Source organism: Geotrypetes seraphini, chromosome 4 (assembly GCF_902459505.1).
Source record: "Geotrypetes seraphini chromosome 4, aGeoSer1.1, whole genome shotgun sequence".
Taxonomy (NCBI): domain Eukaryota; kingdom Metazoa; phylum Chordata; class Amphibia; order Gymnophiona; family Dermophiidae; genus Geotrypetes; species Geotrypetes seraphini.
Window position 1 is genome coordinate 316543660 of NC_047087.1, and position 17250 is coordinate 316560909.

Sequence of the window (17250 nt, forward strand, 5' to 3'; positions counted from 1 at the left end):
TACCACAATGTCTTTCAACCATTGCAAAATGTTTATTCAAATTGAAGTTTTTACCCTTTTTGGGTTTTTTGCTGCATGACACCATCTTTTAGGAGTTTCAAACCTCTGACTACCCCCACTCCCTTTTAGGAACTCAACCCCATTACAGAGCAATGTTTTCATACCCTTAGAAAGCAGTATTTGTTCATTCCCACATTGGGAATGATTGCGATTTTGTTTTTGCTGTGAAAGTTAAAAGCATGCTTGCTGCCACTTACCTGAGATCACGGACTCCTGCTCATGGCTGCTGGGGGATGTCTTTGCCATGTTCGGAGACATCAATCTCCACCTAGACGAAATCACCAGCAAGGATACGATTGAACTTATTAGCTTCCTCACCTCCCTTGGCCTCCCCCCCTTGCACCAACCCCTACCCACGAAAAGGGGCACACACTAGACCTCATTAGCTTCCTCGGTCTTACCGCTCACAAGACGTCGACACTCGCTGGGAACATGTCCCCTGGTCTGACCACTTCCTAGGGGCTTTCTGTCTCCCCATCTTTATGTCGCACCTTGGAGCTCCACCCCACACTTCCAACCTTCCACAAAAAAATCACAAGCGATCTGTTCTGGTCTCCTCTGCCCCTAAGCCTGCAGATTCAGTTACTAATTGGCATAACTGGGTCGCTCTCTCTGAATTCACCTATCTTTCCCTCGCCCCTCTTTCCACTAAATCCATCTCCTACCCCTGCAAGGCCCCTTGGTACCTCCCATATCACAGAGAGCTAAAACAGAAATGTCGAGCTCTGGAGCGCATATGGAAAAAATCAAAATGTCCCATAGACAGACAGTTCTGGAGAGTCAATATCAAGCTGTACAATACAGCGCTAAAAAAAGCAAGAAAGAACTTCTATGGTGACAAAATCTCCAGGTCCAACAATCAGAGCAGTACACTATTCAACATCTGGCGATCCCTAACCTCCAAAAGAGACTCACCTTGCTCCTCTCCTCTCCCTCAGCCGATGTTCTAGCAAAATTCTTCAACGATAAGGTTTCTTCCTTGAGATGCTCCTTCCCTCTTTCAGTCTCCTACAACTCCCTAGTGCCCACCGATTCCACTCCCACCCTAATGGTCTCCAACACTATCCCAGCTGACAGATCCTGGACCACCTTTGAGCGCGTATCTGAATCCCTGGTCCTCAATCTCTGCCTCAAATTGAAATCCTGTAACTGCTCCTTGGACCCATTCCCGCTCAGGCTATCTCTTCTATCACCAATCTCATAAATTCCGCCCTTCAGTCGGGCCATTTCTCCCCAGAAATGGGTCATATTGCCTTGACCCCACTACTGAAAAAATCTGACCTTGACCCTTCCATACCATCCAGCTATCGCCCAATTGCAAATATCCCTCTCCTAACCAAGATGTTAGAGTCCATCATTTCTACCCAACTCTCATCATACTTAGAGAGATTCTCTATTCTCCTACCCTATCAATATGGCTTTCGTCCTAACTTTAGCACCGAATCCCTACTGTCTTCCCTGATTTCAAGGGTTCAACAACTTCACTCTCGAAACAAGTTCGCCGTCCTCCTACAATTTGACCTTTCCGCTGCTTTCGACGTTGTCCACCATGATATTCTTGTCTACCAACTCTCTGAGATAGGCATCAACTCCACAGTCCTAGATTGGTTCTCTAAATTCCTCCGCTCTCGTTCTTACATTGTTAACATGAATGGCACCTCATCCTCCCCCTGGAAACCGAATTGTGGAGTCCCGCAAGGCTCTCCACTATCTCCTATCCTTTTCAACATCTATATGTCCTCCCTAAAACTCCTCCACCTATCCCCCCTTGAAACAATTTACACTTATGCAGACGACATCCTCGTCCTCCTCGAGTCCGATTCGAACCTCATCGACCTGTCTAAGAACATATCCTCTTGTATAATGAACCTACAATCCTGGGCCCTCACTGTGCAAATGAAATTGAATGAGTCCAAAACAAGACTTCTTTGGCTCGGCCCAAAACTAGACCACCTACCCACCTCCATCCCACTACCCTCTGGCTCCTCTCTGCAGCTTGAGTTCTCGAGCAAGGTCTTGGGCGTCATCATCGATTCCACATTGTTCTTCAATGACCACCTCCAATCCTTGGTAAAAAAAAATGCTTTTTCAGCCTTCACATGCTGAGGAAAGTTAGATCCTGCTTCCATCAAAAACATTTTACCCTCCTTGTCCAATCCATCATCCTTTCCAGATTGGACTATTGCAACTCTATCTACTTAAGCCTAACTAAGAAAAACCTTCACAGACTCCAACGGATTCAGAATGCCGCGGCCAACTCATCTTCGCTAAAAGTAAATTTGACCATGTCTTCCCGCTCCTGGCCAAGCTCCACTGGCTTCCGCTAATCGCCAGGGTCCACTATAAATGCGCCTGTTTAGCTTTCAAAATCCTACATGGTATCCTCCCTCCCTTTATCCCTCTTTCTTGGAATTCCTCAAACCCTAATACCACCAGATCCTCCCACAAATTAAAACTATTCTTCCCCTCGCTAAAAGGCATATTTCCCACACAGGAAAGCTAGGGACCTCCCTCCACTTCAAAATCACTGAGCTCTGGAACAACCTTACCTCCCCTCTTCGGAACTTGAGCTCTCTCCAAGTTTTCCGCAAACATTTGAAAACCTTGCTTTTCTCAAAAATGTAAGTCTCCCTCCAATTTAGGAATCAAGGAAACTCTTATATCTTGGCATCCCAAGTCCTCTAAATTTTCTTCACACTTCTACCTCTAACCCTCTGTTGTAGTTCCTTCCTATTTCTTCTACTGTAAACCGCGCCGAGCTCTACGAACGTGGAGATGATACAGTATACAAACCTAAGGATTAGATTAGATTACACTGCTCCTGCTCCTACTTTGCCCACAGCTCCTTTTAACCCTCTTATAGCACCCCCACCTCCCCACACCATGCCTTTGAAATCACCGCTGCAGCCGGAAGTTGGTTTCATGTGGCTTACTTTGATCCTGACACCCTTCATTGTATCCTCTGCAATCCATGTTAGACTCCAGATTCAAACTTCTGCCTGTCTAAGACAGGCCCCCATCTCCCTCTCTTCCCCTCACCTTCGTGCAGGTCAGTCAACTGAATTTTTTTTTTTTCAAATGGCGACGGGTCCCTGAGAAAGATTGGTAACGCGGGCCCGCCCCCCCCCCCCCCCCCTCCAGTAGCGGTGGCGGCAACCATCTGTTCTGTTGCAAGGGTTCTGCTGCTTGGCCAAAACTGCCCTCTGACACGAACCGCCCAGATTGTAGTTCACCCTTCTTTCCTTTTGTATCGATAATTATTTGTATGTATACATTGTACGTTTATTTGTATAAAATTGTTTTATTTTTGTCTCCTAATTTTTAACTTATACGCATTGAAGTACTTGACATTGCGTGTACAACAAACTTTTAATAAACTTGAAACTTGAAGCTGCGTAAGAGGGGAAGTTTTGGGATGAGCACCACTTGCAACAGAACGTTTGCTGCCGATGCCGGGGGGGGGGGGGGGGGGGACCAATGCCAGGGGAGCCCGTGTTGCTGATCCTTCCCGAGGGCCCGTTGCCGTTTGAAAAAAATAAATAAATAAAGTTGAGTCGTCTTCATGCTACTTCTTTCTTCAGCTGGCCCACCTGGCAAGTTGGGGCCCTAGGCACGTGCCTCCTGGGCCTATTCATTAATCCGGCCCTGCTGGAGCCTTTCACCTCTTAACTTCATCTTATGCCCCCTCATTGCAGAGTTTCCTTTCAAATTAAAGAGACTCGACTCATGCGCATTTACATTACGTAGGTATTTAAACATATCTCCCCTCTCCCGCCTTTCCTCCAAAGTGTACAGATTGAGATCTTTAAGTCTGTCCCCATAAGCCTTATGATGGGGTATTAAAGGATGACAATTGGGGCATTCTTTAAACTTTGAGGAGACCATACGAGAGGAGTTCCATCCCTTTTACTATCTTGGTCACTCTTTTTGAAGGGAATGAACGCACACGCGCAACAGGGAAGGAGCGGGGGTGGAGAGGAGGACGGGTATCAGCGCTCCCACCAAGACAGCGCCTGGGGAGGACGGCCCCTCCCCCTTACTACGCCACGGCACGTGAAACGATGCATTTCCATGCTGTACATTACACAGAGTGCTCATTAGAATATTAATGAGCAACTTGTAATGCATTAGCATAGGATTTTCAATGGTTGCTAGCGACGATTGGTAGCATCCACGGACAGCCCTTTGTGCATCGGGGCCACATGGACATGCAAGACGGGTAAGATAAAGATAATTCGGATAAGTAACTGGGTGGCTGAACTGAAGACAAATTATATGAGGAACTGGCCTTAGTTACATGGCGAGTGGTGAAAGTGGATAGGAAAAGGAGGCCTGGTGAAAAGGAGCCAACGCTACCCTGACAACGGTGAGAGGCGCTGGTTTCCCAAAGTCAGTCACACCGAATAGAACAGGGGTGTCAAAGTCCCTCCTCGAGGGCTGCAATCCAGTCGTATTTTCAGGATTTCCCCAATGAATATGCATGAGATCTATGTGCATGCCCTGCTTTCATTGTATGCTAATAGATCTCATGCATATTCATTGGGGAAATCCTGAAAACCCAACTGGATTGCGGCCCTCAAGGAGAGGCTTTGACACCCCTGGCATAGAAGTATGCAAAAGACAACAGCACTCACAGCTCTTCTTTGTCCTTCCTTTGCAGGATAGGATACCAGCTCCCCTTGTTCGTAGGATTCTGCATCATGTTCCTGTCCACCATCAGTAAGTGAAAGACTTTCTGGCTTTATTTTGAGGGAAAATGATGCAGGTTCATGGCGGGATGAGGGGGTATGAATGGCACTAGGCTGGGTGAAGTACCACTAGGGCAGGGGTGTCCAATGTCGGTCCTCGAGGGCCGCAGTCCAGTCGGATTTTCAGGATTTCCCCAATGAATATACATGAGGTCTATTTGCATGCACTGCTTTCATTGTATGCTAATAGATCTCATGCATATTCATTGGGGAAATCCTGAAAACCCGACTGGATTGTGGCCCTCGAGGACCGACATTGGACACCCCTGCACTAGGGGTTTAAGTAGAAAGTGGTGATTTTTTTAAAAAAATCCAAATGTAAGCATAGGTCACATTTCATATATAGTATATTATCCTTAATTATTCTACCATAGAGTCATAGCAGAACGACTAATTGCATCTTAATGAGTCCTGAATGAACACACATAGGAAGATAAGAACAGCCATATTGGGTCAGACCAATGGTTTGTCTAGCCCAGTATCCTGTTTCCAACAATGGCCAACCCAGGTCCCAAGTACTTGGCAGAAACCCAAAGAGTAGCAACATTCCAGAGCTGAGATTGTGATGTCATAATGCCTCATTCCACCAATGCCTTTGTGCCAAACTCATCAGTGATGTCACAATGGTTTGATTGTCCTAGACTTGGGCTCATATAAGAACATAAGAATTGCCATACTGGGACAGACCAAAGGTCCATCAAGTCCAGTATCCTGTTCCAACAGTGGCCAATCCAGGCCACAAGTACCTGGCAGAATCCAAGAGTATGAGGATTCCATGCTACCCACCCCAGGGATAAGTAGAGACTTTCCCCATGTCTGTCTTAGTACTCCTAGCTCATTATGGACTTGCTTGTAAATCAAACATACAAATTGGCTGGGGACAGTGGCATAGTAAGGGTAGGAAGCACTCCCCATGCCCCCACTCCTTCTGCACCGCCTCCCTGTTCCTTCTCGCCCCCCATGCCATATTTGTGCTCTCCCTCCCCACGTACATCTAAATCTTCACCAGCATGCTCTTCGCGTCAGCGTTGGATTTCCTTCTGACATCACTTCCTGACTCTGTAACCCGGAAGTGATTCAGAGGGGGAACCAGGCTAGCGTGAGCAACAGGCAGAAGTTGCTCGCGCCAACGAAGATAATACTGAGCTATGGGGTGGGGGAGGAGGGATGGCGCGAGTGTGGTGGGGTGTAGCGGAAAGATGCTACTTCAGGGCCTCCAAACCTGTCTAGGTGTCTCTACAGTCTGCCAAGTGCTCAGGGTCCTCACTTAAATACGAATAAGATTATTTTCCATACAATGGAGATATAACAAAGAAATTAATCTTTTGCATGTTCACTGAAGATATGCTGAAAATCTGAATGACTATGTGAGTGACCTAGTTTACTCCCCAAAACAAGGAAACAAACCACATGGTAGATATACCAGGGGAAGGAAGATAAAGAGAAGTTGATTTGATAGAAGAAGCTATTTAAATTCCAAACATACCATTCATTGGTAATAGCAAGAGCGTGAAAGAGGAAATGTGATTCAGGTCCGACCAAGTCTCCCAGTGACGTGCTTCAGTTTACCCAACGAGACTGTACGGGCACTGGTCTGTTCAACAGCTTTGAAGCAAAGTCCTGTTTCACACTGTCAGTGATTAAAGCACGTTGGCTGAAAAGTGCGAACAGTACAATTTATTGAACACGATGTCAACGACTTCACGACCGACCGATTTGTTGTCATGCTAAATTATCAGCCGATTTTAAGGGGGGAAAAACTGGTTTTGGTGGTGCCTATCTTCATTGGCTTTGAGTGACCCCAGGACGGGCCGCAGTGGAGTGAAAACGAGGTGGGGGAGGGAATAGAAAGGGAGAATTGTTGAGAATGGGTGTGAGTGAGAGGGAAAGAGATGGTGTACATGGGGAAAGGAAGAAAGAGGAGAATTGATGGACATGGTGATGGGAGAGGAGTGAGGTAGTGAGAGATGAGAGGGAGAAATGTTGGATGGGGTGCTGGAGAGGGAACAGTGGGACAGATGGAAATGGATGCAAGAGGGAGGTATGTTGGCCATGGTGTAGAGTGAATGGAGGAAGAGGTGGCATGGAGCTGGAGAGGGGTGATAGAATGTTGGGCATGGGGCTGTTGGGCAGGGGTGAAAGATGCACACAGTCTGGGGGATAACAGAGGGAGAAATGTTGGATGTGGCAATAGAGGGGGTGGGAGAGATGCCCCCTGGATCCTCCTCACTCTCTCTTTCCCCACTCCCTTTGCAGCAAGGGAAGGAATGAGAGAGAGAGAGAGAGAGAGAGATGGTGGACAGTGAGAGAGAGGGAGACGTTGCACATAGGGGTGGAGGAGAGAGGAAGAAATGTTGTGCAGGGGTGGGGAGGGGAAAAGAATGTGCTTTGTGTAGTTTAATTTTGTGGTTACCATTGTGCATTGTTAATAAGATTATAGTGTGTGTATATGAAAAATGAATGGAAGAAATGGCATTTACAAATGGTATTATTATTATGGGGGTAGGGCGGAGCTTGGGCAGGGTCTGGAGCGGGGTCTAGGGCAGAGCTTTCACCCCCCCAAACAAAAAAGCATTTTGCTTCCTATAAAAGAGAGGACCCGCTCTCTTCATATTTCTCCCCTTTCCCCCTGGACTGGGGCTCAAGGCTGAAAACTGAAGATGACACAAGGCTGAAGGCTTGCTTAAGACAATATTGCCCTTTTTGGTAGAGTCAGTGTAAGTTTCCCAAAGAACTTCCTGATATTGCAGAGGAAACGAGGCCCACTTGGTGTGTAGTAGGGTTGTGCCTAAAAATGTTCAATGAATTAAGGCCTCCATAAGGGATATATCTCTACAATTTCTTGCTTCATCTCTACCAGGGCAAATGACGACTAGACCCACTGGTGAAACTGGAGTAAAGTAGGGGTTACCAAAGGGAGAAGATTCTTTCATGATTGATCCTAGTATGACACTTGTAAGCCCAGCTATGGTGACCTTAGATGTGCTATGGAGTGCTATAGCTGATATGGAAATAATAGGATTGATTCTGGCTTGGGGATATCTATAAGATAATTGGCTTATATGAGTGTGATTGGAAAAACAATTGAAGATCTGGACATTCTTGGAATGTTCCTACTACTTGGGATCTAGCTAGGTACTTATGACCTGGATTGACCAGCATGAAGACGGGATACTGGACTCGATGGACCATTGGTCTGATCCTGTATGGTTATTCTTATGTGAGCCAATTATAGGAGAGTCAAGCCATTGTGACATCACTGATGAGATTGGCTCCTAGGCATTAGTGGAATGAGGCATTATGACATCACAATATGAGCTCTGGAATGTTGCTACTCTTTTGCTTTCTGTTTGTTAGTTGTGGCTTGGATTGGCCACTGCTAGAAGCAGGATATTGGGCTGACCCAGTAAGGCTATTCTTAGGTTCTTATGAATTATATGAGATGAACACAAGTGAAGGACTTACATTCTTGTGATGCCATTGTTGGTTCCCATTGCACTATATCAAGCTCTGTGGAATGAATAAATAGATATGATTAGTTTATCATCATTTGGAAGCCTTTGAAAATTATAGTAAGATGAAGAGTCTTTGTTAATTTTCAGTTGAATTTCCATGCAGGTACTATAGAAAAATCTGCTCAGAATCGATATCCCTACATCCCTAAAGAGTTTGAAAATTTATTATCCATCTTCTAACTGTTATATAAAACACAGTGGGGAGGGGGTGGGTGTGAAGGGTACAGGTGTCTGTGAAGGCGTCCTTATGATTTCTGAACACAACCTTCATGGATCTGCTTTATGAGAAAGTCTGCAGATAGATCTTATGAGGAGGGGATGTGGTTCCAGGAACCTTTACCTGGGATCCTGAAATTGGTTTTCAGGTTTAAAGATATAAGCAGCCTATTAAACACGGATTAAAGCTAGATCAGGCTGGTCAACAGTGTTTTATTGTTACACTTTAATTTTGATATACCGCTAAATAGCACTCATGGGGGACATGAAAGTCCTCTAGGACCCTAGTTTCACCTTCTGTGCTTGAAATGTGTTTATGAAAGATTAGAAATAAATCATTTTTTTAAAACCCCACAGGGGTCCATCATTTCTAAATAACAGTGATAACATTATTGGAGTTAGGGGGAAGAGGCAGAAATTCCCCTAGATGCTACCATGAGACGTCCATCTTAATATAATATAGAACATTGTCAGTCCACTTCTCTGTTTAAATCAGTGGCGCCAAACATCAATCACCCAGAGGCCCCTGTTCTGCCACGTATTTATCTAACAAGGGTATGTAGAAGTCACCTCCAACAAAGCTTCAGAGTAATATGATTCTTTATTGCATACACATCAGATAATACCAAATAATGCAGATAGACATCAGATAATATACAAGATATAAGCAGAAAATATCTATATACACCGAATAGAATACCTCACCATGTCTGCCACGCCCCTCTCCAATACTGATCGGGAATCTAGACGATCAAGGGAAAGGTACAGTCCACAGCTCTCCCACAGCTGCAGCAAGATTCAAAGTCCAGTCTGTGACTCTCAGTCTTTTATAGCACAGAAAGCGCTGAATTTCTCACACACACACAGACACTGCTGTTTCTGCAGTAACAACAGGTGTCTCCCTTATCTCCTAACTTTCACAAATGGAATGTGTTCAGGCCCTTCCTAATTGCAGTACCATGAGAAACCTTCCTCGGCAAGACATGAAACAGTATAAGAGATATGATACAAATTGATAAACAACTTGCTCTCATGAAAGTAAGTTGTAAAGCTGCCTAATTGTCTGGCACAGATGTAAGGCAAGGATTGCAGCTAAAAAGCAAGCAGACATGAAGATTCACTCCTAATAGCCAAAGTGACTACTTGCCATGCCTTGGGCATAACAGCCCCAAAATGAATATTCATAAGATACATTTGCATACCAGGTGTCTGGATTTCCCCGGACATGTTCTCCTTTTCAATGACATGTCAGGGGGTCCGGACGGCTTTTCAAAACTCGGCACTTTGTCTGGCTTTTGAAAAGCTTCCTCAAAATTGCATCGGGCAGGGCCTGACCTCTTCACAGTGAGTAAAACACATTTTAGGGAGGAATTCATCTAGGGGCACTAATCGCATTAGTGGATGCTAATGATTAGCACGCACTAAGGGGGGAAGTCCATAAACGGTGCCCTATCGGCAGCTAGGTTAATTGAAAAATGCCGTTTGAAAAGGCAATTAACGTTACATTTAAAATGCCTACCGGTCAACATATGCAGTCAATGGGCTCCACACCTTATTGAATATCATACTAGACCCCAAACACTCCGCATTCATTCTCTCATATTTATACGTGGAACAAATATTTGCCCAAAATGTGTAATTCAGTCTGTCGTAACTCTTCCAGTTACGTGTAATCATCTGGATGGCAATGAATGTCAGGAATCTCCCTTTTTACAGATTCCTTACACATCCAGGGGGGTGGGGTGGGGGGAGGGGAAGGTATTTATCCATAATATTGCAATAATATATGCATATGCAGTGTAATAGTTATGTGAGGAAGGGAGGGAGAAAAGGATGGGTAATGGATTAATTTTATGTATTTTAAGTGCGTTATGTAGAATGCTCATGTTTAATATAGTTGTATTGCACTGTCAAAATTTGAAAATCAATAAAGAATTCAACAAAAATGCCTAGCGGTACCTCCAGAGGAACCTATCAGCACCTAACACCACTATAGGCGTGACCAATGCTGGAAGAGGCATCCGAAAGCACCTACGTAGGCGCAATTCATGAGAAAGATTGGCCTGGAAAACCCTGGCCTACATTTCTGGTGTCTGTCTTAGCCGGAAGTGGCAAGAGATTGACACACGATCGGCAGCCCCCAATATCGGGGCCTACAGAGAATCGGAGCCTACATGTTAAGGGTTGTCTTAGCGTTTAGCGCATGCTAATTAGTTAGGGCCCCTTGATTAATTCTCCACTTTGTGGCATTTATATGGTGTGTACAAATCCCTCCTTTCCAAACAGCATAAAGAGGAAGGAGTAGGGTCACCAGATGTCTGGATTTCCCCGGACACATCCTCCTTTTGAGGACAGGGTGGGACTGGGCGGGCCTAGGGGGTCCGGATTTTCCAGACAGAAAATCTGGTAACCTTAGGAAGGAGCTACCTGAGGCAGAGTGGAGAGTTCATGGTTTTATCTGCTGCATCCTGGTTATCAGGGGGTGTCTTTCTCATTCGGTATTTATGAGCACAGACCTCTCAAATTCTGCCCCCAAACCCTCATCATATCCAGGATAGGCTCCATTTACAGCACCCTACTGGACCAAGTGGCGTAGTAAGGGGGGGGGGGGTCTGATGGGGGCAGTGGCGCTCCTCCTTCTCTCTGCCCTCTCCTTTCCCCCATACCTCTTTAATGTTCCCAGCGCAAACAGCAACCCCAACCTGCTGCTTCTGCCAGTGTTGGCTCTTCCTCTCACATCACTTCCTGGACCCACCTAGGAAGTGACATCAGAGGAAGAGCCAACACTGGCATGAGCAGCAGATTGGGGTTGCTGCTCGCACCGGGAACGTTAAGGAGGTGCGTGGCAGGAGGGGATGGGGAAGGAGAGAATGGGGGTGATGGGGGAGAAGTTCCACCGCCCCGGGTGCCTCTCACCCTTGCTATGCCACTGACTGGACCTGAGATATATGTGTGTGGTTCTGACCTGCAGAACCCAAGGATGAACATTTAGCAAAGGTAGCTGCAGCACTGAGGAAGGACTCGTGAAATGCTGCATAAATGAAGTAGGGTAAAAGTTTACAAACTGTCACTTTGGTCTCCCTGCAGTGTTCGCATTTGCGGGAAGTTATGCCCTGCTCTTCATCGCACGGTCTCTGCAAGGAATCGGCTCCTCCTGTTCATCAGTGGCAGGTACGGTATGGGAAAAATCTGGTAATCATTCAGCACCATCCCAGCTACAGCAGCTGACAAGGAGCAAAGTGCTGTCAAGGTCATTGGCACAAGGAGCAATGTGCTGTCAAGGTCATTGGCTCCTTTGCAGAAGGCCTCAAGGGAACTGACTGTTTCTGCCTCTTTCACAGACATTTTTATTAAGTTACTAACTCTGCTAACATTTGTCATGAAACCGAAATGAAATTGACAGATTCTTGCAAATAATTCCGTGAAATAGACGAAGCTGTTGAGAATCTGCCTTGTATACATTTGGGGTGAAAAAAATATAAGTCTAATTATATTTTTGGAGAATCATTTGGGTGGGTGAAAACTCGGGTTTGCACTTTTTGCTCTGGAAGCAAACATTTTTGCACATCTGTAGAAGAAAGTGCTCAGAACATCTGTCGCAGAAGGTAATATAATAAGTGGCAGAAGCTTCGGTACTTACAACAGGGGCACTGGATGACAAGAAACAAGCCCAGAAAAGGAGAGTGAAAGAAACTAAGCTTTTCCTCCTTTCAGGTAGGGAGGATGATTATTGCAATGTATCGTTAGTACCCAGACTAGAGAATGCATAAGATTTGGATTCAGATTTTGTTGACTTCCATAAACTTTTTATACCGTATGCCGTCATTAAAACCTTTTTGGCTCTGATGCTGTAAAAGATGCCAATCTAGGTGCCAAACTAACTAGTCCTTTTACTAAGGCGCGATAGTCATTTTAGCGCTAACGTGCGCCAACGCATCCATAGGATACAATGAACACATTAGCGTTTAGCTTGTGCTAATTTTTAGCATGCACTAAAATGGCAAACACGCCTTAGTAAAAGGCCCCCCTAATTTATTTTAATTGGCTTAATCTAGGGTTACCAGATTTTACTACTGTAAAATCCGTACCCGTGGCTCCACCCGCAGGCCCGCCTAGTTCTACCCAGCCCCACCCCCGTTCCACCCAAGTCACGCCCCGTTCTGCCCCAGCCCCGCCCCACAATCTGTTTTCGTGCTTGGAGCCGAGTCGGGAGGGCATCCGCGCATTCACAGCTGTGATGCGATGACATCACACGCATCCATGTGACATCACCGTATTGCATCCGCGCATGCCCGGATGTGCTCCCAACGTGGTCCTGAGCTGGAAGCTTTACAAAACCCAAAGTGCCAGGTTTTGAAAAGCCGTCCAGACGCCTAGACATGTCCGAGTAAATTGGGACGTCTGGTACTGATAATTGAAAGTGCCTTTAAAAATCAATTTTAAAAAATGAATTTGCCAGAAGCTGCTTAACTCGGTAGATGTCTACACCAAGGTGTCTACTGGCACCTACATGGCAAGTAGGCTTGGTTAGGGGTGGATTCAAGGCAGTTTGGGAATGGCCAAGATAAGCCAGGCCTAAATGGGAGTACGCCTAAGGATTTAATGCCTATTGGTGCCTAAGACTACTTAGGTGCCACTAGGCGTGTGCCTAGTGGTTGACTGACAACCATGTCGAACAAGCCTAAGAGTAGGCATCATTTATAGAATCAGGGCCTTTGTGTGTATTGTGTTAAAATTTTCAGCATATTTACTGCTGTAATTGTTTATTGCCTGTGTCTGGGTTATAATTTCTTTATGCTACTTTGGGTGAATTTCTTCAAAAAGGTAGTAAATAAATCCTAATGAATTAATAAAAGCATAAATAGAATTTAACTGGGAACCTTATTAAAAATCTGAGCTACTGGTCACTCTTCCCTTTTTTGTCATGGCAGTTTCCTCTGTCGCCCTTTGAACTTCCAGACAGAACCAGCCTTTGTTGGGTTATGATGCCATGAACTCAGGGATTTCCCCCTGTGCTTAGCTTCTCTTCCAGGAGTAATCCTCAGTTAAGAGGGTGAGAGCTTGGTTCCCTCTGGGACTCAGTTCACTGCGTTATGAGTCTGACCAACAGATGGCGCTGGATTTGTGGCTACTCATACTTTTCTTTCTTAATGGTTCTTGCATATTTATTTATCGGGGAGAGGGCTATTACAAGGCACTGAGGTGCTTAACTTACTAATGTTTTTGAGAAGGGTGAGGATGTGGGTTCAAACCCCATGCTGCTCCTCGTGACCCTGGGCAAGTCACTTAATCCTCCACTGTCCCAGGTACATTAGATAGATTGTGAGCCTACCAGGACAGAGAGGCAAAATGCTTGAAGTACCTGTTTGTAAACTGCTTTCAGTGTGGTTGTAAAACTACAAAAAGGTGGTATAGAAGTCCCAATCCCTATCCCTTGTGAGCAGTTCCTGTGAGTAACTTGGGACTGTATGTGATACATTGATATGGCAGAGTTTACCTGTTTTCTTGCAGATAACATGACTTCTGAAGCAGGTGGATTGCTACCACAACACAACATTGTGTGGGGAGCCCTCCAGGAATAGCAAAATATTCCCTGTACCCTACTATGATAGCCCTTATTAGGGTTACCAGACATCCGGATTGACTGTTGGACAGACTGGATGGATGGCATCGTTTACTATGAAGCAAGCAGATATCTAGATGAACTTCTGAAGTATCTTCAGGGACTATCTTTCAATGGTTCTAGATGATCTTGTAAGGTTTCTTCACACCTTATTTCTCTATAATTCTAGGTGATCTCTTGAGATGTCTCGAGCATCCTTATTTCTATTGTTCTCGATAATGAGATCTCTTCCAGTTTTGTCTTTCTTTGATACGTGACCAATTTCATTTGGCTGCATAGCCCACTTTGCGACCTCCATGCACTTGGCAACATATATTTTCCTTCCTAAAATCCCAGTCCTGAATAGAGAGAACATTTCTGATGACACTAGAGTTTGTTTGGATATCCAACAAAGGAAATGGGGAGCCAATAGAGATGCACAAACCCTATGATGTCAGCAGAAGAGCTGGGACGTTTGTGAACCAGTGTCTGGTGAGGAGCTTCAGCAGTGATTGTTCATAATTAAATTAGGATTACCCAGTTCTTTAAGGATACGCAGAGAAAGTGTATGTAGAATGAAGAATCTGTTAGTGTCCTAGCAAACAGAGCCTTTCTTCCATTTTTTATAGTAAAAGTGAATTTGCCCACAGCCTCTCTTCCTCATAGATTGTTCCGATCTTCAAGGGTTCCTTTAAGTTGGTGTTGTCAGTTTTAAAGGTCAGCGGTGTGTACACTCCGCAGTTACCCAAGTCTCTGCTCTTTGCTTTTACCACCTGCAGCTTCTACGTCCCTTGAGCTGGTCTTGAAGGATTTCCACAGAAAGCTTCTTTCAGGTCACAAGAGAAGAAAAATGATAATGCCTTTCAGCGTACAGGAAATCAACTCAGTTAAAGTCATAGCACTTCAAATATACACACGCAGCCACCTTTCTCGGGACGTAGCCACTGTACAGAAGTTCTTGATCCTGAACTAGAGCGAAGAGACAGTATTGGATTCAGAAATGTTGCTCCGATAACTTGGAATAGGGAAGGTGCAGGGATTAGCCCGGTAGCTCAGCTGCAGTCTGTCTCTAAGGGGCCCAGTTCAATATCCGAAGAAGAGAGAGAGAAGGTGGTTCCTCATGCCAGAGTAAGGGCTCATCATGTAAGGCTTCCTGAAGGAGCCCTGGAAAAAAAGCCATGCCCAGGCCAGAAATGCTGAGGGGGGAAAATCTCAAGTAGTTTTAAACATGGGATTATGGGGCCAGATCCAAGCCCTATTCTTGCCTGGGCTGGAAGCTCACAGGAGTTCCAAAAGAAAGTGATTGTGAAAGGGGACACTAAAACATAAATAATGTAATTCCTCCATCAGGTGTGTTGTCTCTAAAGAGGAAGGTCTTTGGTGTTGCTGCAGCATGTATCGATGGTTGAGGGGTCTATCGATCACTATTTGGCTCCCTCTGTCTGCTAGTGTCGTGCACGAGACCAGAGAAGCACACTCTTCAGGGGAGCCCAGAGTGTTGTTAAATTCCCAACCCTCCCCCCCCCCACACAACCTGCATTCTGATGAGGGTGGTGGTTAATGGAAGTTGCTCGGAGGAAGGAAAGGTGAGTAGTGGAGTCCCTCAGGGTTCGGTGCTGGGGCCGATCTTGTTCAATATGTTTGTGAGTGACATTGTTGAAGGGTCAGAAGGAAAGGTTTGCCTTTTTGCAGATGATACCAAGATTTGTAACAGAGTAGACACCGAAGAGGGAGTGGAAAATATGAAAAAGGATCTGCAAAAGTTAGAGGAATGGTCTAATGCCTGGCAACTAAAATTCAATGCAAAGAAATGCAGAGTAATGCATTTGGGGATTAACAATGGAAGGAGCCGTATATGCTGGGAGGGGAGAGGCTGATATGCACAGACGGGGAGAGGGACCTTGGGGTGATAAGTGTCCGAAGATCTAAAGGCGAAAAAATTGAATATTAAAAAATATTGAAGAACTAAGGCCAGTATTGGGCAGACTTGCACGGTCTGTGTCTGTATATAGCTGTTTGGTGGAGGATGGGCTGGGGAGGGCTTCAATGACAGGGATGTCAAAGTCCTTCCTCGAGGGTCGCAATCCAGTCGGGTTTTCAGGATTTCCCCAATGAAATGCATGAGATCTATTAGCATACAATGAAAGCAGTGCGTGCAAATAGATCTCATGCATATTCAATGGGGAAATCCTGAAAATCCGACTGGATTGCGGCCCTCGAGGAGGGACTTTGACACCCCTGGTGTAGATGGACTGGAGTGAGCTTTGACGGAGACTTCAGTAGTTGGAACCTAACAACAGGACTGGGCAGAGCTTTGGATTCATGCCCAGAAATAGCTAAGAAGAAAAAAAAAACCCCAAAGAATTTTTAGACTGAATCAGGTTGGGCAGACTATATAGACATAAGAACATAAGAAGTGCCTCTGCTAGGTCAGACCAGAGATCCATCACGCCCAGCAGTCCGCTCGTGCAGCAGCCCAACAGGTCCAGGTCCTTTATCTATACCCCTCTATCCCCTTTTCCTTCATAAAATTGTCCAATCCCTTCTTGAACCCTAATACCGTACTCTGTCCTATCACACCCTCTGGAAGTGCATTCCAGGTGTCCACCACCTGTTGGGTGAAGAAAAACTTCCTAGCATTGGTTTTGAATCTGTCCCCTTCCAACTTTTCCGAATGCCCTCTCGTTCTTGTGGTTTTCGAAAGTTTGAAGAATCTGTCCCTCTCTACTTTCTCTATGCCCTTCATGATCTTGTAAGTCTCTATCATATCCCCTCTAATTCTCCTCTTCTCCAGGGAAAAGAGCCCCAGTTTCTCCAGTCTCTCAGTTTATGAAAGGTTTTCCATACCCTTTATCAAAAGTGTCGCTCTCCTCTGAACCCTCTCGAGTATCGCCATATCCTTCTTAAGGTACGGCGACCAATATTGGACGCAGTACTCCAGATGCGGACGCACCATCGCCTGATACAACGGCAGGATAACTTCTTCCGATCTTCATTTGGGTCTTTATCTGCCGACATCTACTATGTTACTATGATGAGCAGAGGTCCCCAGGTATTTGGCTAGAGGTGAACTGATGAGCTGTCGAAAGGGAGCTCTATGTCTGGAGCC

General features: G+C 45.4%; 1 protein-coding gene across 1 annotated transcript in view; it reads left to right on the forward strand.

The window, feature by feature from the left end:
• Positions 1–17250, forward strand: part of SLC18A2 (solute carrier family 18 member A2) — a 90285-nt gene that overhangs the window by 16252 nt on the left and 56783 nt on the right. Inside the window, exons 3-4 of the mRNA XM_033940097.1 lie at positions 4721–4779; positions 11627–11710. Coding sequence (XP_033795988.1) covers positions 4721–4779; positions 11627–11710 — 143 coding nt within the window. The remainder of the gene's footprint in view (positions 1–4720; positions 4780–11626; positions 11711–17250) is intronic.